A 25,172-nucleotide genomic window follows, 5' to 3' on the forward strand; every position below is an offset into this window, starting at 1 on the left:
AGACACACCGAGGAACCACTGGAGTGTGACGGCAGGACAGAGACGGCGTCGTGCTGTGCTGATCACACACTTGTCGGCTCAGACTAAATGCCCTCTCCTGGCTGCTGCTTTAATGACATACATCTTATTAAGTCACACCAACCTCTCACATACTTTTTAAAGGAAATATCTCTCATTTCTATTGAAAATCTGCCACATTAATTGTTTTATTTTTTGTTTTGTGTTTTTTGGAGACTAAGAAAGCATTTTTGATTTTATATTACGTTACCCCCGCCCTCCACACACACACATCCTCTGGCACCTAACAGAATCTGTTTAGTGTACTTGAGCAGAGAGTGTGTTTAGTAAATATTTAAGGGCCTTGTTCCTACATCCCCACCCGCTGTTCGTTACGCGCCATCTTTTATTCATAAATACCAGCCTCAAATTAGTTTTCACCGAATTCTGAAATATGACTGTAATTAAGTGTGTTTTCTCCCCACTCTGCGCAAGCACAAGAGGTCTTTATTAATTAATAAGGGGGTCTATTCATTATTCATGAGCTGAGACAAACGCGTAAATGCCTCGGCACCCATAAAAGGCAAGTTTGGTGAGGTGAGAGACAAAATCCACGTTGGACTGTAGGGAAGGAAAGAGGAGTGATGAATAAGGAGAAGGAAGCGAGTCTGTGAACCTCACGGGTGACTCAGGCAAGCACCATATTGTCTACACCCTCCTCTCCTCCTATACAGTATGTTGACTGGGTGTGGCGCAGCATACAAAAACTGCTGTAGTGCACTGTAACATCTGTACTGTACGTTGCACACACAGTGTGAAGGAGGACGCTTACAAGTATCCCTTCAAGAGACTCGATCGGTGTATGCGGGTGGTGTACATAGTTGTGTTTGAGTGTGTGGGAGGTCGCTCAAGTTTACAAGCCACATATGATGTTAATAATTAATGCCGAAGGCTGATTAGGGCACTTTTGAAAGTTTATCTGTGCACCCAGTGAGGCAACTTTTCTCCTCTCCTTGATGGACAAGCAGTAACAGCACGAGCAGACTCACATTAGAGCTGCGATATTTCTCCCTTTTTATGTTTTCGACCTCAGTCACACCGCAGTTGTTTTTCATCCGTATATTATGTGGGGAAAATGTAGGTTATATTGTAGAAGTGGGGAGTTACGGCTTTTACTGGCCATCTAAAAGTGTAGTGTTGTTGTGCAGAAGTTTCCTAACTGGACTGAGCTTCAAAGGGCTCTAAAACTTATATATTTTCCCCACAACTCATTTCAAGGTCTCTCTGAAAATTGCAGCTTTTTTTCAGACCCAGTGATCTTTGCGCCTCATTCTCCCTCCTGATTTATGAGCTTGTATTTTTTTCACGTTTTATTATATCTGTCTTCTCCTAAGCTTTTAAATAAACAACATACCAAACGTTTTTCTTTTACTGTTTTTACTACGATTAGTACTACTACAGCAGCAGTAGTGGTATTTTTTTCGTGGTTATTATTTTTTGAATGAACAAGGTTTCTGTACAGCTTGTTCGACGTGCTCGCAGTGTCATTCTGCTGTCACAGATTACAGTGGATCTCATTCTACAGGACAGTAGAGCATGTCTCAGTATCTGTGTAAAATATCTCAGTGCACTCTGAACAATTTCACCCTCTTAGGTTTTTAAAGATTCTCCATTTTCATATGAATAAGGCATTTTATGGCCACCTGAAGGAAATTCATATTCCATTCTCTATGAATGACACGCTGCATACAGCTAGATTTACACGGACATGCAAGGAATGCAGTGTGTCAGTGCGAGGAATGATGATATTGGATATTGTATAACCCATGCTCTATTTTTACTGTAATGGTACTGTTTGGTACTGTTTGTCTTTTTGCTCAGCAATGCCTTTTCACTTGTTTATCATTTCTGTCAATATCAATATATAAATGCATCTATCTGACTTCTTTACCTTCAAAATCACACCAAAATGAATATTGAATTGAATATTAGAGGAAATAAGTAAACTTTTCATCTTTTTTTGTTTTATTTTTAAATAATGATTTTCTCTCCTTCTCTGTTTCTCCCGTCTTTCCTTTTGCTTTTTCTCAGCGCCACGGCAACATATCGAGGACAGATCCTTTTCAAAGACACGCTGGCCCAGCAGCTTTGTGAGCAAGGAGGTGAGTATTGGGGATGTTGCATGCATACCTCTCTTTGCAAACACATGCATAATGAATGCGTGGGCTCTTACAGATATATTTTCTATATGTTACATGTGCACCAACTTATATGCATAATGCTCCTCTGTCTCACTTCCTACTACTGTCTGTCAAATTGTATGCATATATTATCAAAATATGGCAAAGCAGTTGATGCGCTGCTTCTTCATGACTGTGCCATTGCAGCACTTCCTGGCTTTCTTTCTGCCTAATGATGCAGCCAGAGTCAGAGATATTCGGGTGTCCTATGTTGCCAGCTTAATTTCAGCTTATGCTAAACTCAGTAACCCCCCCCCCCACCCCCACCTCCCTCTCTCTCTCTCTCTCTCTCTATGCCGGAGATTTATGCTTTATGGCCAACACATCTTACATCCACTTTCTGTGACAGCCTTAAGTAGCTATTGACAGACAGTGCAGTCCCACTCTGCACGCTGAGTGTGTATAATTGCTTGTTTACAGGAAAGAAGCCTCCCTCCTCCTCACTCAAGAACTCCTCCTTTTGGATCAAAATTGGACTTTAATGCTGAAAGTAGAGACGTACAGTAACTGCAGTCGAGGGTGTTTTTGCTAACTGTTTCGGAGTAAGAATTTGAGCTGCATGCTGAATACTTACAGGAGAACTTGGTCTTTATTAGATTAAAAGTAATCGTTGTACTTGGTCTCCGAGGGCTCTTTATTACAAGTGCACATCCCAGTAGGGATGCAGCACATGCCAAGCAGAGAGTGTTCAAATTCATGCCTTCGTGCCACTTGGAAGAGATGAGGCACAGAGCCCAGTCAGCCCAGTCAGGCCTGGAAGAGCGACAGAGAGAAAGAGCGACAAGGCTCCTCTCCTTTGTCTCCTTGCCCGAGAGCTCATCCTTTCACTCCCAGTGACACACTGCCCCAGTCTTTTCCCTGTGCACATGAAATATCTACAGCCAACAACAGTCATTTACTTGTTTAGTGCCAAGGCCCCGCGGTATCACACTAACACACAGCTACTCACAGCAGACAAGCTGAAAAGCAGAGATTTAGACGTTACAAGGCCTTGGAGGACACAAGCTGTAAATGGAAATGGACAGAAAAACCAGCAGTCAGGTAACGGACTAAATGCAATCTTCAGGGAACGTGTACAGGTACGACAGGGAGAGAGGGAACCGAGATCGGATAGAGGATGGCGAAAGCGATGAGAGGTACAGGGGAGAGGTAGTCGAGGAATTGTAGGGCTATAAATTGAAGGTGTAGCTAAGACGTTTGGTGAAGGAAGATAAAAGGACAAAGATGTTGGAGATGACGAGACGGTGTTGATGAAAAGCTTGAAGGTCATATATTCCAGATTTAAGTGTTGGGCAGAGAAGGAGAGGTAATTAAATGCCATCACCAAAAATAAAGAGTAGATTTGAATGGTTGTCCGACCTTGTTGCAGGCTAATTGACAGCTAATGGGGCATCACTCATTGTGATGCTGCACTAATCCCGAAAATCTGAATTATAAATGAGAAATGAATCTGGCACGGACAACAAAAGTCAAAAGGAGACAAGGAGAGAAATGAGGGAATAAGTGAGCTTCTGATTATTTTCTTTACATGAAATGATTGAAGCTGATTTTATACAGCTATAAATGCAGAAATATAAACTGCATTTTTGTAGTGATTAGTGATTTTCTCTCAAAGTGCTTTTACACCCACATAAACACATTCATCATTTTTTATTTTTTGTCCATACGGCTCGCTCCATTACACATACACTCAAACACCGGTGTCATTTTGGTGTTCAGTGTCTTGCCCAAGGACATTTTCTGAGCCGCGGGACACTTCCTGAGCCACAACCACCGCCGCTTTCGTCTCCGTTGGGTTGTCCTAACGCCGACGAGCATCATTTTTCTCTTCACCACTGACCTAACTCACAGCCAGTCAGATTGTGTTCCCCTTTACAGACCAAAACCTGCCACTTCAAAAGAGCTGTGTACCTTTAAACACACACACACACACCTGCAAGGTTCAGACATTAAAATGAAACTTGAGAACTACTTTGACCTCACATAAACCGTGTGGTTATAGAACCAACGCTGTTTAACGTACAAAGTATTATCATGCCAAAACCAAGTCAAAAAAACGCTGCGGAGACTTGGACATAAATCGTGGTTACTGTCTCATTTTCCCCAACAAAATCCGAGTTACCAGCAGGTAAGACAACCGTCTCTAGATTTTTCCTTTCTGCCAGACCCAGAGGTTATTTTTCTGTTTTCAGTGGCAAAGAAAATGCAGGGGTGTGTGTGCGTTTGTGAGCTCCGAGCAAAGTTATTTCAAATCTCCACATTAGCATTCAAAGTGAAATAAAAGATATGGGGCCAGCTCAAGCCACTTTAGAAGTTCATATGCTTAAGACTCCAGCTTTTAAGAGCTGAAGAAATGAAAGCTATCTAAAACAGGGTTATGATCCACGGAGGAGGGGGAGGGAAGTTGAAAAAGAGAACGTAAGGATAGACGGAGCGAAGAGGAGGGCAGGCAATCAGAGCCGATCAGCTGGGGCGAAGACTTTAAGAACAAATGGACAGATTAGCTAAAGAGCTAGAAAAGAAGGTCAGAGTTTGAATTAGATGGCCAACACAGATAATTCAAATAAATTCTAATGTAAATATACGATTTAAGGATAAAGAACGGAGACGGGCGATATAAGCCTTAAACCCGAGGTGGAACGCCTGATATGCAACACTTTGCTTCTCAGTAACAGAAAGCCCCCCAAAATAGCCTGCTAAGACATAAGCAAGGACTGGATTTGTGTGGGGGTGTGTGTATTTGTGTACATGTGTGTAAAATAATCTGTCTAGCAGAGTTGGGGGATGCCTGGTCCCCGACACACTGCTCCCCCCTGTGCTTACAGCTCCTTTCTGCTGTGCCAGCACACTTCTCTACCCCATCCCTTCAATCTGCCTCCAATTCATTCCTCTAACATCCCTTCCAGTTTGCTTTGATCTACACCCCATTACTTTACCCCAACAACCTGCACAGGGGGGGGGAAAATCCCCATATTTTGTTTTTATATGTGGATTCTAAAGTCGAGACGTAATGGGAGTCTGACAAATTCTGCTGCAACCAAATGAAATGCTCAGCACGGCGGAGTAGTTTGTGACACCAATCAGCACAGGCTCTTAGAGATGCTTTAAAGAATGATGTGGCAAAATTCAAATTACTCCTACAGCTTCAAATAACTGAAAGTATAAGAACAGATTGGGGGGGAGGCATCTAATGAGTGACCATAGAAAGACTTATTAGCGGCCAAGGTGGGGGATGAAGAAAGGTAGGGGAGGGCTACGAAAGGGTGCTCTCTGCTAAAGGGTGGAGTCATTGAGGGTGTTGAATAGCGCTGTAGGCCGTCCATTAGTTCTATCACCTGACAGCAGGGCCAGCAGTCCCTGCTTTCTGCACAGCATCCCCAAGTCGTCTCATTTCCAGCAAGAGAATAAATCAGATCTTTATGGGCCTGGCCAAGTGCACTGCACCCCAGATGGATTATTAAAGGGACATATAACTCAAAGAGGCCACTGCTCCCTAAGGGGTGCCTGATCACAACGCAACAGGGAAGGGACGGGTGGCCTAGCCTCTCCCACCTCCTCGCCACCCACCCAGTCTGCCAGCCAGCCTGCTTTCCCTGGCTGAGTGCCATCTTGCTTGCCATTCCATATTGCTCAGTGGCACAAAAAAATGTGAGACCTTGGTTGTTGGTTTGTCTCCCTCGCTTGGCCTGCTGACTCCCTCCTGTAGCCATGTTTTCCCATATTTTCTGCTCTTATCTGCTCTTCTGAATTAAAAAAAAAAAAAAAAAAATTTTCCAATTTTTGTTGTGTAGTTTTTGCTGGAATTAGTTTCATTGCTAAACATTACCAACTGAGGGGGGATAACATGTTAAAGAATAATGCTTCTAACACACTGACAGGAACAAGAAGACAAATAAGCCTCTCTTGTTTTATGATTTTATTCCATTTTGGTGAAGAAGCATGTGTAGCAAAGAAAAACAAAGATAACGTGGGCACCGAGGTGTGAGTCTTACTTCTTTGGTGGTTCAGACCGTAGACCTGTGATTATTGTAATAACTCGAATTAGAGTTCACTCGGCCGCCCTGTTTTTGCTGAATGGACTGGAGTGGCTGCTATCTAACCTTGGAGAAGCGCCTCTTTTTAGTCACCGCAGATCAAAAACAACAGCTTCCTGCAACCTGGTGCGTTAGTAATTGCAACCACCGGTTAGACAAGAGGGACAGGACTTCAAATGCACTTCGCGTCATCAAGGATGTGAGTCAGACGAAAGGGGAAAAAGCGCAAATAAGATGAGAACAAGGGAGTTTGGAAGAGTGGATGCAGTTTACAGGGTGGGGAGAAAGAGGAGCAAGAGGAGATTAGAGCTGGAAGGCGAGGAGACGGAGGGGGAGAAGATTTAACGTGACTTGTGCCCCGCAATCTTTGTGCCAAGATGTCTGAGTCTGCCAAAGCTTATGCTCATTTAGTCCCCCATTGTAGCACCCCAACCCTGCTCATCAGCACCCATGTGCTTTGAGCACTGGTGCATTTTACTGAAATGGCACTCTTATTTGTTTCTTCTGTTTATTTGTGTGCACAAGTGTACATGTGTATTACAGAGAATATCAGACAGGGTTGGGTCAGCTGTGGAAGGCAAAGTCATCTGTGTGTGTGTGTGTGTCTCTGCATGCTTGTGTGTTTAAGCCCTGGCCAGGGAGATACAGGCATTAGCAGAGATGAGCTGCTAATAGAGGAGGCAGTAATTGAAGTCTTTAAGAAAGTGAGAGGGGATTAATCCAAGTGAAATGAGCACCACTGTCTGCTCTCGATGCGCAAAGGGTTAGGCAGGGAGAGACAGGACGGGTGCGGATGGAGGGGGGTGAGAAGGAAAGAGAGATTGTGATAGAAGAGAAGTGAGAGAGACAGCAGGAGAGTGTGATGAAGCAGGGAGAAAGAAAACTGTAAATGAGGCCTTTTTGGAAGCTTCAAGGGATTATCCACCCAAAAAAAAATCTTCTGGGCCTTTCTCCAGCCAAATGGCCTCACTAGATAGACTGGAGGAGATTTAGAAGGGTTTGTTTAAGCACGCAAGAGAGGAGAAGACTATACAGAGCAGAATTATCCACAAACCAAGCGTTTGTGACTGTATGCCTTTTTGAGAGGATGGATTACGAGGAAATGAGTTTAAGTACGTGCTCTTTTCAGGTTGAATACGTAAGATCAGCACATGGCCGTGTAAACTGAGCACACAATCGTATGGATCATTTTTATTAGAGGTTAATAGGAATGTAAAGTAGATACAAGAAGCATGAAAGAGTCACACATGCTTGAACTGATGGCTTCTCTAAACATGTTCTGCATCAGCAGACACCGGAGGATTAGAAAAGAACAAAATAAGATGGAGAAAGGGGGGAAACACAACCCTTTGATCTGCTTTTAATGGGCTGCATCACTAAGCTGGAGCTCTGGCCTTAGCTAAGCATCAGGGGCCACTAGAGCAGCAGCAGTGGTCACAGTCACTGAACCAGCTAGCTCTGTCACACAGGCCACTTAAACTTCTACAGTCAGCATCAAACTTTGCCACCACTGTATGAATAGCAAATCCACTTCTAAAAGCCCGGCATTTGGATCCAGTGGCGAGAAATGAGGGCAGCTAAAGAAAGTGAAAGCTGAGCTTAAAGTAAAGACGTTTCCAGAGCCATTACAATTGTAAGAACACTTTTTTGTATAATCCCTCATCTCTCGATTCAGGTTCCGTTGTTTATAAGGGGCTTTTAGGTGGGCTTTCTCGAATGCTTGAAAGAGAGTCTTAAGTAACTCAAAGTTAAACTTTGGAACAAATCCACGCTGTGCTGTCTTAGACCACCTTATCAGGTGGGCAGGCTCATCCTGGATGAGAATACAGCTGGTTATGTTTCATCAGTCAGGAGTAAGGTTGTCTTAAAACCCCCCACCATCCCAGAGCAGAGTAAAATAGTGCAGCGGAATTGGTGAGATCAAAGCCTATTTGCAATTTAAAATTAGAAATGAATCTCTCTAAGTTGCATGATAGCTTTGATCAACTTTGGAGATTTCCTTAACCTGATAAAATAAAGGTGTGCAAACTATATTCTAATTTATTATTGCAGTTTGCACCAGTATCCTTTTTAATGCAGGTCTGAGTTTATGCACAACTTTATTTGTCACTTCTTTCCTGTTTTTTATTAAAGCATGAGCACCAGTTAGTGAAACAAAGCTTCCATTAAGCTAATCTGTCAAACCTTTCCTCAGTTTGATTTCTAAAGTTTTAAATCTCACTGTGTGTCTACGTATTTTGCCTCCCATCTGTTTCAGCACAAAGGTCACACCAAGGCTTTGCGACTATTTTTTTAAGACCCATAGTTGATTCATTAAATCCTAACAGTCATGACTTCCCTCCATTCACCTCCCGCCTCTTCTCAGAGCTGCGTATATACCCCAGGAGAGATTGATGGTTGAGTGTTGAGTCTAGGCAGCGGCCACAGATTACAGCACACAGGGCGCCTCTGGGGAGGAAGGCGGTTAATTGCCATTGAACCATTAATCATAACAGCCCAGCCTTTCATTACTGAAAGGAATTAACATCAGTAGGCAAGAGACTGCAGCCATGGCTGACCAGGACACAGCGAAAGTTTGTTTCACTCAGAGATGATCGCTCAAGATTGGTCCATTTTCCTAGCTTCTTCTGACAAATACACACGTGTGGTCTGCGTGTTTAGTTTTGTCCATGATAAAAACTCATTAATGCACCCTTCTTTAGCTCTTCATGATCAGTAAGCTTCTGCTAGATCCAGATGCAACATGATAACAGACATGCAGGTATAGCTTAGCAACACTCACTCTGTTCTTCTCTGTCTGTTTCAGCTCCAACCGAGTCCCCACTGAGACCGAGTCTTGGTCAGTCTGCATTCCACTTCTTGCTATTGTTTTTTTTTAAATAAAATTGATAATGAAAAGTATCGTACAGACGGTGTCTAACAGTGAGCATGTGCTTCATGTGTGTAGTGGAGCTTCATGGAAAACATGCTGTGCTGCGTGACGACTTTGACTCCAACCTACAAGGAGAGCTAGACCCCAGCATCTGGTAGGTTAAAAGGTTATGACTCCTCTTGTAATGTTGGGGTGCAGTCACTGTCACTACTTCTGCACTGCAGTTTGTCTAACAGCTCGGCTTCTCTTCTCTTCTCTCCTCTAGGTCTGAGTGTAGCAACTGTGAGGTTGGAGAGCAATGTGGCGTACTGATGCATGGCAGAGCGGTCACTTTCTGCGAGCCCTTCGGAGAGCGCGAGCTGGTAACTGCCATGTTTGACCACACTGCAGCCGCTGTACATTTTACGGCCAATTGATCACACATCCAAAGCAACCACACAGTCGCCACAACTACACTGACAGTAAATTACACCATGCTTGCTCTAACCACACTTGAGTCTCATGTTTAAATTTGTATATTCCATGAACACTGTGCACACACTGCTAACGTAGGAGATGCTTGATTGCGGTGAAGGAAGGGAAATTTACCTGACCTGGTTTTTCTCTATGGGACTTAATTTCTGTGGGGATTAATTCAGGAGTAAGCAAGTACCAGATTTTGCAGTTTGTTTAACGTGTAAGTAAGAGCAACAGCATTTGTTAACATTTGTTAAGCATATGTTAACTGATGGTTAGATGAAATCAATTCAAATATGTTTTCTCAGTTTTTACCTCAGACAAAAACAACTAAAAGTGAACACTTCCAAATAAAACAGCCTCGTACATGCCTCTTGAAGCATCCTTAAGATGTGCAGGAACAGAAGTACAAAGTAGTTTTGGTGTATTTCATGATTTCTTTGTTCAAATTTAATTTTTGATGTCAACACGCCACAAACACCCTCTTTAAATCCCTTTCAAATGCTGCTTACTACGACTGCTTGCTTCTAGTTATCTACCAGCAACCTGTTCAGGATGCTGAAGCACCTGTTTGGCATTTATCCTTTTGCTAAAACTTCTCTTGCAAACTGCAGCACAGCAACTGTTATACTCTGAACACACTATTGTACAGCAGAAAACAGCAGATGCGTTGGGACACAACAATCATTTCCATGCTCTCTTCCTATCTTCATAAACTCGATTTCAGACTGTTTATTCAGTTGTAGGAGATTAGAGCCAGGCTTCAGCATAGAAGTATTTAGTGGCTCGTGATGCTATTTACTTCTCTGATAAGCATTTGCTTTGTTTGTCACTCTTCCAAATGTTTGATGCCGCTGCCTGGCAGCTCTTCTGTCAAGCGCAACAAGCGTGTGCAACCAGAAACACAGAAACATTTACACACAGTGACAAATAAAACAACATCAATAATGGCAGCATACATTCATGCACACTCAAACAGACATTTAAAAGATAGACAAAGTGGTTTAAGGTCTCAAATGACACCAGCGTGATTACTCTTAAACTGCTAATCCAGCACAAAAGATTAAAGAATTCTATAATATATTTACAAAGCCTAACTTAATGTAACTATTTATCCGCAATATCCTAAATTGCCTTGTGTATCCTCCCCAGACTACTGCACCTCTGAACACCAGCACTGCCTCAGTCCTGCAGTTTGCCCAGGGTGAGTATTAAATCTCCACATTGTAGACAATAACTACATTCAGACAGCTTATGTGTGGGATATTTATTTTAACCTTGGTAGCCCTGTGTTAACCAGTCAGTGCAAGGATCCCAATGGCATCCTCAGGAAACAAGCATCTTTTCCACTGTTAGATGTCAGGAAGCCAGCCTGTACAAACTGTATTCGACCCCCTCCCCTCTCCCCCGTCACAATAATGAATGATTTACAATATTCTGGAAAGACACCCAGAAGGCCATGGCAGAGTTTTTAGAGGTGCTGTATTTTTCATGTCCATTACATGCATCCGCCAGTTCTCATGGGAACGTGACTAGGAGGAAATAAGAGTACATAATGTAGAGCATTCTGTCTGGCTGCACTCTTGCTTGAAGGTCCTCAGTATGAATTTGTGTTGCGTATTGAACAGTTCAGTAGAGCAGTACTATGAAGTGGCAGCGGGTTAATGCATGGCTGTATTCAGCGGGGATGTAACAGCACGGCGCAACATTTTGGAGGCATGGACAATACACACCGTCGGTAAAGTGGGAGGAGGGGGAGAGGAGAGGAAAGGTAGGGATGCTGTGGGGGTTACCTGTCTCCCTCCATTAGTAGCCTTTGACCCTCCCTAATCCCGCAGCACCCACACGACACCATATTTTAAAGCGGTCCAATCCCTCTCTGACTCTGCAAATAGAAATGCGCAGCAATAATGACACACACATACACGCGCACACACACACACAGATGAACAGTTTCTGGCTGGAGTTAGTACTGTCGTCATTCTGTGACTTCTCCAGTCATTTCTGCCCAGCCCCGTCATTCAGCTTCCTGATGTCACTGAGTCCTGTTAAGCTGCTGATCAGTTAGTTCCACCATGACATCATTTAGACATTATTTTCCATTAATGGAGGCGATGTGGGAGCAATCACTGGAAAGACAGCCATTGCGTATTGTGCAGCCTCACATGCAAAAGCTCATTTGCTGGCTGGAAACAGCTCAGCTGATGAAAAATAATAGCTAAACGGCACATTTTGGAGCTTCACCCTCGACACGAGTGTTAACGATCATATACGTGTGTCCTCTGCTGATGTTTTGTTCCTCAGGCTCAGGCTCCTGCCGCTTCAGTTACTCAGACCCCAGCATCACTGTGTCGTACAGCCTCAGTGGCAACACCAACACCTCAGATGACTGGATCACACTGGAGAAGATCAGGTATTTTTCCTCCTTTTCTTCCTTGTTCCTCATCCCATCCCACAGTCCTTCCATCTGTTACAAACACCCGCCCTCTTTTTTTTTTCCCTTGTTCACACCTCCCCCTCTTAATTTGTCATCCCTCTCCTGTTTGCCTCGATGATCCACCTGTTTTTTAATCCCTCTCTCTCCCCGCCTCTCTCTGTTTTGTCAGCTTTCAAACATAAGCATAATGTAATAATAGACTTCTTAATACAATATTTAGCAGCACTAAGTGGATGTTTTGCTTTCGCGTAAACACTTCAACTCATTCTGAAAGCTGCTTTTTAAAGCTGCTGTGTCTCTCCTTATTTGGTTATTTCAGCTACGTTGAAGTGATTGATGATTGTTATTTACTGTGTAAATATTGAACATCATTTCAAAACCACGACTTCCACATTTAGAAAGTCACTTGTTTTTCTATATTTTATTTTCCTCCAGAGCTCCTACCAACAGCAGCACCATCATCCACCTGCTTCCACTTCCACACTCCGCCAGAGCCAATGGAGTTCGTCTCCGCTGGTCTCAGGAGGCCCCCCAAGGCCCTGAAGGCTATGAGTCCTGCTGGGGGATGGACAATGTGCTTCTGGTCAACGCCGCCCACAGGACCCCCCTGATGGAGGAAAACTTGGATCCTCCAGACACCGCCAACTGGCTCTTCTTCCCTGGAGCTACTGTCAAGGTACACCAGTCAATCAATGCATACTCAAGGATTTTGTTTCCCAGTCATTTGCTTAGAAATGTGGTCAAATGCTCAGATAGATTGAGATTATATAAGATTATCTTAGATATATTAAGCAAGAAACTACAACAACTCCAGTATGAAAGCAATAAATAAATGTAATCATGTGGTTGTATAAGCGGCACAGCGTCCTATTTCTCATCTGTATTCTTATTGTCCAGCATGCCTGTCAGTCAGAAGGCAATGCCATGTATTTCCATGGTGGTGAGGAAACTGGACACAGCTTTGCCACCACCAGGGACATTGATCTGCACCGTGAGGAGGGACGGAGCTACTGGGAGGAAGACTTTGAGAGCCCACCGTTAAAGTAAGTCAAAGTAGCGAGTCATTTGATTTACACCTACCTTAACAAGGAGTTTGATCCACTCCAATAAAGCTGAAACAGTAAACTGAACTTGGCTTCCAGACCAGACTGTTCTGTGTCATTAAAGGATTAAAAATGTCCATTCCCTCTTTACTGAGTTATTTGATTTATATTTATCTTAATTTGGCATCTTTTTTTCTCCTGTTGTTTCTTTCAAAGGTAGAGAAACAAAGTGCTTTACATACAGCAACACAATCAAGGAAATGTCAAGTCAAGATGAATGAAGAATTAAAGATTTTTAAAAGCTTTTTTAAAAGATACTGAGAGAAACTTTACTGACAGGGAGTTTCATCCACCGCAATAAAGCTGAAGCAGTAAACTGAACTTGGCTTCGAGACCAGAGTCTTCTCTGTCATTAAAGGATTAAACTACAACAGAGCCAAACCACGAAGGGCTGAAAGAGAGTCAACAGAATCATAAACGGCTATCTTATGCACGATGTGATTGGATCAGAGGGACGGGATATTACCAGATAGATATTACTGTGTCTATGTATACACATAAATGCATTGACACCTGTCACTTGTCATATGTCAAGCGATTAAACATGCAGTGTGTCGCACAAGATCAAGTCAAGCATGGGGGCCGACACAGGTGAACGCCGTGCCTCTGACTGCTACAGAGATGGCAGTCCATCTGTTCAGAGTAACACACACACACACGCCGGACAGCAGAGAGCACTGTCTGAAGCGCTGCAAGAGGAAGAGAGATGAAAGGAGAGAGATGATAGATGGCGTTACTGCCAGGGAGTGATTAACAAGCTCCATGCACCGTGTCTGTCAGCATGTTTTTCCATTAATGAGAAGGACCGCAAACAGGAGTTTGCTTCTACAACCGCCCCGCACCTTCACGCCTCCTTCCAGCATGCCAACATGCTGCACTGCATGCTAGCTCTCACCCATCAGGCGTCAGGCACTGAAACATGTGTGAAGTAGGCAGGGAGATTTTTTTCTTTATTCATTTTATTTTTTTACGTTGAAGGTACACTCCGCTCTGCCAAGTGTCATCTAACTTAACACTGGCAGTGACAAAGACACAGAAAGTAGGGAGTGACAGAGGGAAAGGCAAGGGGAGAGGAGATAGAAGCCGGCTTCTGTCAGAACTAATGAGAGTCCTCTCTCTACTGTGCAGAAATATGTTTGTGCATGCATGTGTCAGTGCGTCCTGCATGCCTCTACCAAGTGGCTTAAGCCATATTTCTGACACCGTGTGTTTGTTTAGCAGTTGTAACTCTTTCCTGATTTCAGTAAAACTCCAGAGGGAGATGCAGGACTTTTTAAAATTATTCACAAATTTTAGTCACTGCTTATTTTTCCTTAATAACTCCACTGCATAATGGTTAACACAGTTCAAGACGGGGAGGAGACACAAATCCCCGCGAGTCAGCAGAGGGTTGTGTCAGGAGGGGCATCCAGTGCCAAATCAAACATGCAGGTCCATCTAAGCCCTTTGTGAGAAATAGAGCTGCCTTTTTGATGTAAACCTTTTGTGTTTAGATCAGTCTTTTTCTCACAAACCCTTCACTCCTTGTTATTTTTCACTCAGCTGGGACATAGAGGGCGCCGTCTATGGGACCCAGTGTGGAGAGATTGAGTCGGGCTCAGCGCTAGTGTTTGACAGAGAGGGCCGGAGGCGAGTGTGCACCCCCTACCTCGACACCACGTCTTACGGAAACCTCCGCTTCTACTTTACCATGGGTATGGAAATCCTCCATCTGTATACTCTCTGTCTAGCTGTAAGTAAAACTGAGTCAGTTTTTATTTATGTAGCACCTTTCAAGATAAATACCGCAAAGTGCTTCACAAGAAGAACATCAAAACAGAAGCTTAAGCATCAAAACAAAAGTTACCCAGAAGCAAGTTTAAAAAGAGGAGTTTGTAGCTGCTTTTTATAAGAGATCACAGAGTCCACAGAACTCAGGCTCAGAGGAAGAGAGCTCCAGAGTCTGTAGTTGCAGTTAATAAACCACGGTGTGCAAGTGTTTTGGCATGTCTATAAGCATAATAGGGCATGTTTGTGTGTAGGTGGTGTGGACTGTGAGCCGGGAGAATCCCATGAACACGATGTGATTCTGTTTGGACGGTCTGAAGGAAGGAGGGAGCATGTGGTGCTCGACACCCTGCCGTACTCTTCCTACAGGGTGAGATACACCAAAAACTGGGCATGCATAAACTTTGTTAGCCTGAAGCGCTATGTCCGAGTGAATAGCATTAGATTAACAGCTGTGAGGCATTTTGATAACCGATTATCACTTTTAAAGTAAATATGTTGTTTACTTGTTTCAGCTTCACATCTACAGGATTTGCTGCCTGCGAGTCATACCAAACTGCTTGACCAAAACAAGCGGTTTGATCATTAGAAGTGGCCTTTTGTGACTTTTTTTAGACCAAGCAGTTAATCGACTGACTAAATAATTAGCAGATGAATCAAACGTAGAAAAAGTCACAGTCACTGCCCTAATTTGAGCCTCCCCTGTGCTCTGCTCTCTTCACTGTATCCGCTATCTTTCTTCTCGCAGACTCCTGCAGTGGTATCTGTGGCCTTGCCGACTGAGCTGCAAACACCAGTCACCCAGTTCTGCTTGGAGCAGCGGTCACATGGCGGTGCCAACCGTCACGTGTGGGCCGTGGACTTCATGCAGCTGCTCCCCGTGCTGCCTGGCACCCACACACATGTTGCTCAGTTCTCCATCAACCTGGGCTGTGGCTCCTACCAGCCTGCCAACAGGTGTGACTCATTGTAAACTAGGCCAGGCGTATTGTGAATGTGAACATCTCCATTATTTTCAGTCAAATACATGAAATTTTGCAGCAACAAAGGAGTCTCACACATGCCAGGTCACTCAGTTATTTTCATGATGCATACATAAAACTAAAAGTTCTGTTTATTTAAATCAAACTGCAGCCCTGAGATGTATTTAAATGTGGAGTGAGGGATGGTGGAGTTAACACCGCTCACACTTACTTAGTTTTTACCTAATTTAAGTTAAGAGAAGCAATTTAGGTCACTAAGATGTCCTCTGATCCTTTTTATTTTAGTGTCAGTCTGGAATTTTCCACCAACCACGGTCGTTCCTGGTCTCTGCTCCATACTGAGTGTCTGCCAGAGCTCTGTGCAGGACCCCATCTACCTCACAGCACCATATACTCCTCCGACAACTACAGCGGGTATAAATCAGTGTGCATATCTCCATGTGTGCATCCTTGGGTGGGGGTGGAGGGGGTTTCTCCTGTATTTCTTTCATCTTACTATTGTTTGTCTGCACAGGTGGACAAGAATCTCTATTCCTCTGCCCAATGCCGCCCTGACAGAGACAACCCGGTTTCGCTGGAAGCAGTCTGGCTCGGGAGTCGGCAACATGTGGGCTATAGACAATGGTATGAGCTGCACATAAAGGCCAGATTTTTCTTATCACATGTTCCTTTGAAGTATATACAGATTGTGCGTATGTGCCAATAGGGCATAATGGAAATATTAATTATGCAAATAATGTAACTCAACAATAAGCAATATAAATCAACATAATCAGAGCTGCTGTGCAAACTGTGCTGATATATGAAGTGCTGATGAAAATTACTCAGGATACCCTGCAATATATTTGGTGTCTGCACAAGTGTCATGAATAACCTTTATTTTAATTGTCCTTGTTCAGATGCGATATATCTTAGTGACCACACATTTGTGGTTTATGCTAACACCATTATACATGATGTGATTAGAGTATCTATTAATTTAGTATAGCAGATATTTATATATTTAATCGAATACACACATAAAAAGTTTACTCAAACTGCTACTGCAAACAAGTCCCATTACTTGGCAGCCACCTTGATTACGCCTCTGGGAAGTTACTTGGCTCTTTGGGGGACAGGGGGAGGACAACATGTCATCTGTAGCTTTACAGATGGATTTCCATCTGAGATTCTTTGACAATTAATTCCAATTAATTTGTTTCTCTTCAGTGTATTTCGGTCCAGCTTGCCTTCGTTTTTGCTCTGGAAGAGGACATTGTTCCCGCACCGGCTGCAAGTAAGAATCCACTTTTTATTAAACCAAATAAATCCAGAACGAGCCTGCTCATCCACATAATGCCTTACAGCACCAATAACCATTCAAAATTAATCAGATCGTACATGTTATGTTTATGACTTATTAACGAATTTTCATTATTTCTGTCTTTTGTTCTCATTGTTATCGTTCACTCTTTTTTAAATATCTTGTGTATCGTCTCCTGTCTTTTTCTTTCTTTTCCCAGATGTGATCCGGGTTTCAGCGGTCCAGCTTGTGAGCTTGCTTCCCAGACTTTTCCAGCTTTCCTTTCTGAGGGTTTCTCCAGCCCACGCCTCTCCTCCTACCATACCTTCTCCTCACTTCGTGGGGCTGAGGTCAGCTTTGGCTGCGGTGTGCTTGCCAGCGGAAAGGCTCTGGTTTTCAACAGGGACAGCAGGAGACACTTGGTCACGGCTCCACTAGACAGTTCCCAAGCCAGGTAATTGTAGTACTTATATACAGCAGAGCAGAATGGAAATGTACTGCATATAGAAACATGAGCAGAGAAATCAGGGAGCACAAGTTTTGCCAGTACTTTGTCTTCTTCGGCTTGTCTTCAGCAGGTGTCTGTACCTGTGATTGATACTGCAAATGTTCCAGGCAGCCATCTATTCTCCCTCCTCCTCTGCCCACCCCTCATTCCCTCATACTCTGTATTCCTGCGCTCCGAGATGGATTGTGATCATGGGGAGGACTGCAGATGAGAGTGGAGATGAAAATATGAGAGAGAATGATAGAGAGCGAACGATGGATTTAGATATGGCATCTGTGTTAGATTGATTATGCCTGTTGCGGCTCTGAGTGTGCCACCTGATGGCCATATTTAATGCCAGTTTCCTGGCTGATTGAGTGAACAGCTGCCTGGAAGAGGAAACTGCACTGCTAATGAAAGCACAGCTCAAACAGCAACAGAGAGCGGGGGGATGACTGGTAGCTCAAGACAGATGATGGAAATTATAATAAATTTTACATTAGTATAGATGAGGATATGTCTGCCAAAACACAAATAAACATAAGATGACAGAAACTCGCTCTGTATTGGGACTATTTACAGTTTACATGAATACATGGGTATAAACTGTGACTCTCATTCACACTCTTGCTGAGTGGTTTTTTTTACCTGTCTCATTAAGTTTTCTCTTCATTCATTTAATCATCCCATCCATCATCCACCTCGCTCCCACCTCCTCACTCTACGAGTGTCTATTTATCTGCCTTTTTAACCAACTCTCTCTGCTCTTTGAACACACTCTTTGTGACCTAGGTTTTCTTTTTCTCTAATTTTTCAGTGTGCCCTCTTCTCTCTTTCTGTCATTTCCTTTTTGTGCACTTGTTCTGTGCCGTTCACCGTGCTCCTTAACCAGTTGACCCTACTTGTTCTCGCTCTCATCTTTGATTCCCTGCAGGTATCTGCAGTTCACTCTTCGGCTGGGCAGTCGGAGCATCCTGAGCTCATGTCCTGCTCCAGACCAGCCAGGGGAGGGCGTCCTGCTGCATTACTCCTCAGACAACGGCATCACCTGGACCTTGCTGCAGCACTATGCATATCAGGGCTTCCATGAGCCAAGGTACTTCCTATATTTTCTCATGAGTGTGTGTCTGTTTGTGCGAATGGTTGTAAACCAATAGAGTTTCAGTGACTCCATTAACACACACGTATATGCTGTCAATTTTGTGCTGGAGGTATTTGCTGCTGGGACTCATTGAGACAGTTAGTGGCATCTTTGTGTGTAATGAAGAGTGGACAGAGTGGGCTGGGTTTCAGCTGTGTTCAGCTTATGTCACACAGCTCTTCATCTCCACTAGAGAGGTCAACAGAGGACAGTGATTCAGCAACTACGTAATGGCAGATATAAGTACTGTAACAGCATACTTCAATCAGGGATAACATTATATGTTCGATTACAGATGCTTGATTGGATTTAGATCTCGGGGATTTGAAGGCCAAGTCAACACCTCAAAGTCATTGTTGTGCTCTTCAAACCAAACCAAACAAACTGATGCTTCTAACACATGCAATTTGAGGACAAAACGTTCACTTGCTCCCTAATATATCCCACCCACTAACATGTGCCATGATGACAAGATAATCAGTGTTTTTCACTTCACCTGTGAGTGGTCATAATGTTATGCCTGATCGGTGTACATGCTTGCATAAGATATCATGATATACTAATGATTGTTGAGAAAGAAAAAATAGCAGCAGCATAACATCTGTATTTATAAATCCAGGTTAGAAATAGAAATCCTGCCCATGCATTTTGTCCAAATGTACAAACAGCAGATGTGATTGTGTGGGCTCAAAATCCAAGTCAGACCTGAGTCATGGTTCAGTCAGCCTGTATGATTAATATCAGCTGAGCAGCTTAGCTTTATGGACACTATATCCAAATATGTATCACTTAAACTTGCTCGTTTGTGCCTACGTACTGTTTATGTGAACTAACATCAGCAATGTTCAGTTTAGGGTTTTTTTTCTTGCTAAAGCATGAACACGTACAGAAGTGTGAACATGACAAACAGTAATATATTATTCAATTCCGTGACAGTAGTTATTAATTATCCTTCAGATCATTAATTCTAAACCATGCCTGAGTTTTTCTTTCTGCTATCTCAGCTTTTAACAAGTTATAGGTAGTTGCGTTGCAAACACGCACATCTATTAACCGTTTCCCTTCCTTCATCAGGATTGTGTCTGTCGAACTCCCATCCGGCGCTCGCAAATTCGGCGTGCAGTTCCGCTGGTGGCAGCCGTACCACTCGGGCCGTGGCCACGACGTGTGGGCCCTGGATGAAATCAGCATGACTTCTGTGCTGTTCAACACCATAAGTCTTGACTTCAGCAACGTGCTGGATGTCACCCAGAGTCTTGGTTTCTATCTCGGCCATGTCCAGCCGTACTGTCAGCATGACTGGACCCTCAGGTGCATAATGCTCTTTTGCATTAATACATTAGTCTTTGCTTGGTATTTGAAGAGATTAATTTCCACTCGGTTCAAACATGACTGAATACCTTAATTACGCTTCACAATGGGCATTTATAACTCTGGTGGTATAAAAATGATTTACTCTTTAAATTTTGTCAGGATTCTCTTTATTTCTACAAACAGTATTATACCATTAGAGCATATATACGGTTTGTATAAGGTTTGAAAACTCTTATTTCTTTTCTCCATGTCATACTCTAGTTTCTCTGGTGAGCCCAGTCCTGGCTCCAGTATCCGCTATGTGGAAACTCAATCAATGCAGATCGGAGCCTCCTACAGTCTCCAGTTTTCACTGGTCATGGGGTGTGGCCGCGAGCCCTCCCCTCACATTGACACTCAAGTACGACTGGAGTTCTCCACCAATCATGGTCTCACCTGGCACCTGGTGAAAGAGGTAAGGAGACTGAAGCACAGTCACCATTATTTCCCCATGTATTAACAGTGGCTTTTGCTATCACAGGCCGGTTCACATGCAGTATCTGTTTGTGACTAAAACTTGAGATAGTCATCCCAGAGAAAGACACGGAAGCATCATTTATTCATGATCATGAATATTGATTTACTCATTACAGTCCTGGTAATAATATGTAAATAATGTCTTTAAATGTGGTACTTTGTCTCAGATGAGAAATTATCACAATTACTTTTAATCATCCCACTATCAGCAAATACACAGCAATACTTGAATCAGCAAGCAGATTATCTTCCCATGATTCAACAAAGATTTTCAGTGATCATAACTGGCTCATAAATATTCATAAAGCACCAAAGTATCTGCCAAGACTTTTATTGCTTTTGGAATTGAATAGAGCATAATGAGCCCTCTATCAGTGAATTTTCTCTAATTCTCCCATGTGCATGAAAATGCAGTCGTTTGGCAAGTGCACAATGTAACTCAGTGAATGTCCTGTACAGTTAATCCTTTGCTTGTGTTCAAGGTCAGAGATACTCTAATCCTCCATTAGCCTTTTATATTTATATATTGTGTGAATGATGAAGCTTTGGGCTGTATCTGCAGCTGTTTTTGAAGAATTTTACTACGAAGCGCAGTCCGCAATGGAAAAAATTCCTTCTCAGTAATTGCTGTTAGTCAGTGCTCCCCCCGTCGGCTGTATGAGTAAAAATGTGTAGTAAGAAGCTGCTCATTTCTTTTGCACAGGCCTGTCTACCTGGCATGCCAAGCTGCTCTGAGTTTACAGCTCCCAGTGTCTACCACCCATCAGAGTTCAAAGACTGGAGACGCATAACCCTTTCTCTGCCTCAGAAGACATGGTAAGGATCACATGTAGAGACATAGAAGAACATTTTTACAAATTGCCCTTTGGGAAAAAAATTCTCTGATGTTAATTTCATGCTTTCTTTGCATTTCATAAGCATGCTGTGCCATGAATGCAGTCAGAACCATAACATACAGCAGAAAATCAGAATACTGGAAAGCGCCCATACTTATTACCCTTAATGCTTTTCCATGTAGACATGGACATGCATCTGCAGCTGTGCAGCTTTGCACGTCTATAATGTTGTATAAAGACAGAAAAAGAAAGCAACACATGAGGATTTGTTAAAACCCTTGTATAGCAATTAATACGACAATTCATTTTACAGCATTGCAAACAGAACACTTCTTCACGCCCTCAACATTAACACAAATGTGTTTTCTCAATTGTTTGTTGTAGCCACCAAAAATTGGCTTATGAGTCATTTTTATCTGGAATGCAGTCAACAAGAAAACAAAAGTTAGCATGGCTGTCCTTCTCCAGCTTAATTGCAGAGCTGTGCAGACATGAAGCGATTCTACAGGCGTGATCAAGCTCTTTGTGTTTACTAATTATAGTGATGTAGCCGAAGCCTCAAAAGCTTGTGTTGTCAAGAGGGGTGTGCACTTAAATACAGCCAGTTCCTAGCAGATAATTTTACCTGACGTGAGGTGGACAGTGTTGGCACACTTTTTCAGTCTGGTTCACTACTTTTTGTCTGGTAAAAAATGAAATCATCCCAAACAAGTTATCTAATGATATGGGGGAGTTCTCTGTCATTTGCTTCACACCGTACAGTACCAGTGTTAACTCTATAAACTGGTGTTGTCTGACTAGTGTAATATGTACTATACAAAGACTGCAATTTCATTGCATTAGGCTTCGAAGACATATTTGATAAAGGACCGCTCGGTTTAATATGAATTCAAGCAAGTCCCATAGTGAATCAGTCACCCAGTGCCGAATAAGAGAAATAAATATATTGTTAAAGCCTTAGCTCACACATATATCAGCTCAAGTAATCACGTAAACCTTCCACACCGAGCACTGTGACCTCCACCTCCATTTCATTCTGCTTCTCAGCTCCTAAATAAAGGTGGTCTAATCTCCTGCAGGGTGTGATGACAGGTCAAAGGGTCATGGCAGTAAATGATAATAAAACAGTCGAGGTCAGGTCAGAAAGATCATGAGGTGGTCTCAGTTGATTTGGGTCACTAACACATCAGACGAAGGAACCGCTCTGCTATATAATCCCCAATATAACTGCCTATCTGCGCTAGCTTCTGCTACCACTCATCATTTCTGTACATACAGCATATAGTAAACTACCACCGAAACATTTGCCAACACACCGCACACATCCACAATTTATCTTCCACATGGAGAACGTGTAATGTTATTGCCCTCTCTGTGACATTACTGCAGAACACACACATAGACACATACACTGGAATGTGCACATTTAAGTTAATCTTGACCTTGCAAAATACATTAAATCTACAGTTGTCTGCGCCAAGAAGCAAACTGTGATCGATACGCTTTTTCAGACCATTTTATGCATTTTTTTTTAACAATCAGTGACCTTTCTAATCATTTTGCTCGATCAGCCAGGTGCACAAATACCATATTGACATTTACATGCATTATCTTTGGTATAAACAGTATAAACATTTTACAGCTATGAAACATTCAGGATGCTTTCTGTGTTCAGGTCCAGTGCAACACGGTTCCGCTGGATCCAGAGCTACTACGGAGAGCAGGATGAGTGGGCCCTGGATGACATCTACATTGGCCAGCAGTGTCCTAACATGTGTCATGGGCATGGCTGGTGTGACCATGGCCATTGCAGGTCAGACGTGCAATAAACTGACTACATTTTTCATACCTCTCAGTAGCACCATTCCACTGGTGTTTTGTTAAAATCTGTATTAAAGTTCGAATGAATAAAAACGTTCAAGCACTCACTTCTCTTACAGGTGTGATGATGGATTCTCTGGAACAGACTGCCAGCCCTCCTCCCCACTCTCCTCTAGCGTACTTTCTGACTTTGAGTCCCAGGATGCACTGCTCGCCACATGGCAAGAGGTGATAGGTGGAGAGGTGGTTACGCCTGACATGGGCTGTGGTGTGGTTTCTTCTGGATCATCCTTGTACTTCAGCAAGGTAGAAATACATTAAATTAACTTCTTCTGGTTTTTGCTCAGTTTACTTTTGGGGTAAAATTAAAGTAAAATGAAAACATTTGTAGTAGAACAAACATTGTAAAAAAAACCCTTCCTAACACTGCAAGAATGTAGCATTTAATTTCTTCATTTTCAGCGCTCATTAGAAAGAAATCTGAGACACATTCTGTTACTGTCTTGTGTATTTAATCTAGATCTAAATCTAGATCCAGATTAAAAGTGTAGTTAATTTGTTTTTATTAAAATAATCACTTCAGAGATATGTGTAAAACTTGGCATACGCTATCCATTTCCTGATTACTTTCTAGTGTTTGCTGCCAAAAATTGCTACCCTTTGAACTCTGATTACCTCTGCTCTGCTCAAAAATATTTTTTTATTTAATTATTCAATAGCTCTGAGAAGTATTGCACATGCTTTTGATTTGATTGGACAGAGGAGATTCACAATTTTCAGGCAGCTGCACATCGCTTGTTTCACATATTGCGGCAGCCAAAAATTAGTGTCCACAGCTGCTTTAGCAAACAACTTCTCCTCATTCCAAGTTTGCTTACGAAGAAAATGGCAACAGATTTCCCATCTTCAACATATAATTATATATTGATTACTGGATCACAACTGGCTCCAGATACCATGTGTGGGATATATCTGATCCATCCATTCGTTTTCTTAACCACTTTTCCCGTTCAGGGCAGGAGGCGTGGCCTATCTCAGCTGTCATGGAAAGGCAGGGGTACACCTTGAGCAGGTTGCCAGTCTTTTGAAGAGCTAAAACAGAGAGACACACACTCACTTTCACACTAAGAGCCAATTTAAAGTAATCAGTTCACTTAATAAGCATGTGTCTGGACTGTGGGAGCAAGCTGGAGTACCCAGGAGTACCCACCCTTGTTTTAAAATTATGTCAGATTGTAAAGTGTGTTTCTAGCTGATCTTCCCACACTTAATATGTATTAATTTATTTGTATGTTCCTCTCAGGCTGGGCTTAGGCAGCTTGTGAGCTGGGACCTGGACACTGAATGGGCAGAGTTTGTCCAGTTCTACCTGCGGGTGGGTGGAGACTGGGCGGAGTGTAACCAGGCAGACAGCAGAGAGGAAGGAGTTCTCCTGCAGTACAGCAATGATGGAGGCATCAGCTGGGGCCTCATTGCTGAGATGTACTTTACTGACTTCACCAAGCCTCGGTGAGAAACCTGCAGAGGAAGAAAGGAGGACAGAGCTCATGAAGTGTTTGTTGGATGTCTTATAAGAAAAGAAACATGTGTAACCTGTCTCCCCTCTTTTGCAGCTTTGTGCATTACGAGCTTCCCTTGACCTCTAAAACCCCCTCCACAAGGTTTCGTTGGTGGCAGCCTCTTCACTCGGGGGAAGGCTATGACCAGTGGGCAATCGATGATGTCATAATTTTGTCAGAGAGGGAGAAACACATCATCCCTATGGCTAATCCCACTCTGCCGCAGGTCAGGAATCATCTTAAGGAGTTATTCTAGTAACTTGTAATTTGTGCTGTGAACTTGTATAGCAGCTATGGCTTATTCTTAATATGGGAATTTTATTTGGT

At 42.9% G+C, this 25,172-nt stretch overlaps 1 protein-coding gene across 4 annotated transcripts in view; it reads left to right on the top strand.

The window, feature by feature from the left end:
- reln (reelin) overlaps window positions 1-25,172 on the top strand; it is a 97,188-nt gene that overhangs the window by 50,600 nt on the left and 21,416 nt on the right. For all 4 annotated transcript variants that reach the window (XM_084933760.1, XM_084933758.1, XM_084933756.1 and 1 more), the window contains exons 4-26: window positions 2,089-2,159; window positions 9,078-9,110; window positions 9,219-9,297; window positions 9,409-9,505; window positions 10,752-10,803; window positions 11,904-12,012; window positions 12,472-12,712; window positions 12,934-13,079; window positions 14,682-14,833; window positions 15,161-15,276; window positions 15,655-15,863; window positions 16,175-16,303; window positions 16,404-16,513; window positions 17,099-17,165; window positions 17,392-17,625; window positions 18,593-18,754; window positions 19,874-20,110; window positions 20,375-20,567; window positions 21,333-21,445; window positions 23,141-23,278; window positions 23,406-23,592; window positions 24,590-24,795; window positions 24,900-25,071. In XM_084933760.1, the coding sequence (XP_084789886.1) occupies window positions 2,089-2,159; window positions 9,078-9,110; window positions 9,219-9,297; window positions 9,409-9,505; window positions 10,752-10,803; window positions 11,904-12,012; window positions 12,472-12,712; window positions 12,934-13,079; window positions 14,682-14,833; window positions 15,161-15,276; window positions 15,655-15,863; window positions 16,175-16,303; window positions 16,404-16,513; window positions 17,099-17,165; window positions 17,392-17,625; window positions 18,593-18,754; window positions 19,874-20,110; window positions 20,375-20,567; window positions 21,333-21,445; window positions 23,141-23,278; window positions 23,406-23,592; window positions 24,590-24,795; window positions 24,900-25,071 (3,253 nt within the window). The remainder of the gene's footprint in view (window positions 1-2,088; window positions 2,160-9,077; window positions 9,111-9,218; window positions 9,298-9,408; window positions 9,506-10,751; window positions 10,804-11,903; window positions 12,013-12,471; window positions 12,713-12,933; window positions 13,080-14,681; window positions 14,834-15,160; window positions 15,277-15,654; window positions 15,864-16,174; window positions 16,304-16,403; window positions 16,514-17,098; window positions 17,166-17,391; window positions 17,626-18,592; window positions 18,755-19,873; window positions 20,111-20,374; window positions 20,568-21,332; window positions 21,446-23,140; window positions 23,279-23,405; window positions 23,593-24,589; window positions 24,796-24,899; window positions 25,072-25,172) is intronic.

This window comes from Perissodus microlepis, chromosome 7 (genome assembly GCF_051167445.1).
Source record: "Perissodus microlepis isolate ML-2025 ecotype Zambia chromosome 7, ASM5116744v1, whole genome shotgun sequence".
In the NCBI taxonomy this organism is placed as follows: Eukaryota; Metazoa; Chordata; class Actinopteri; order Cichliformes; family Cichlidae; genus Perissodus; species Perissodus microlepis.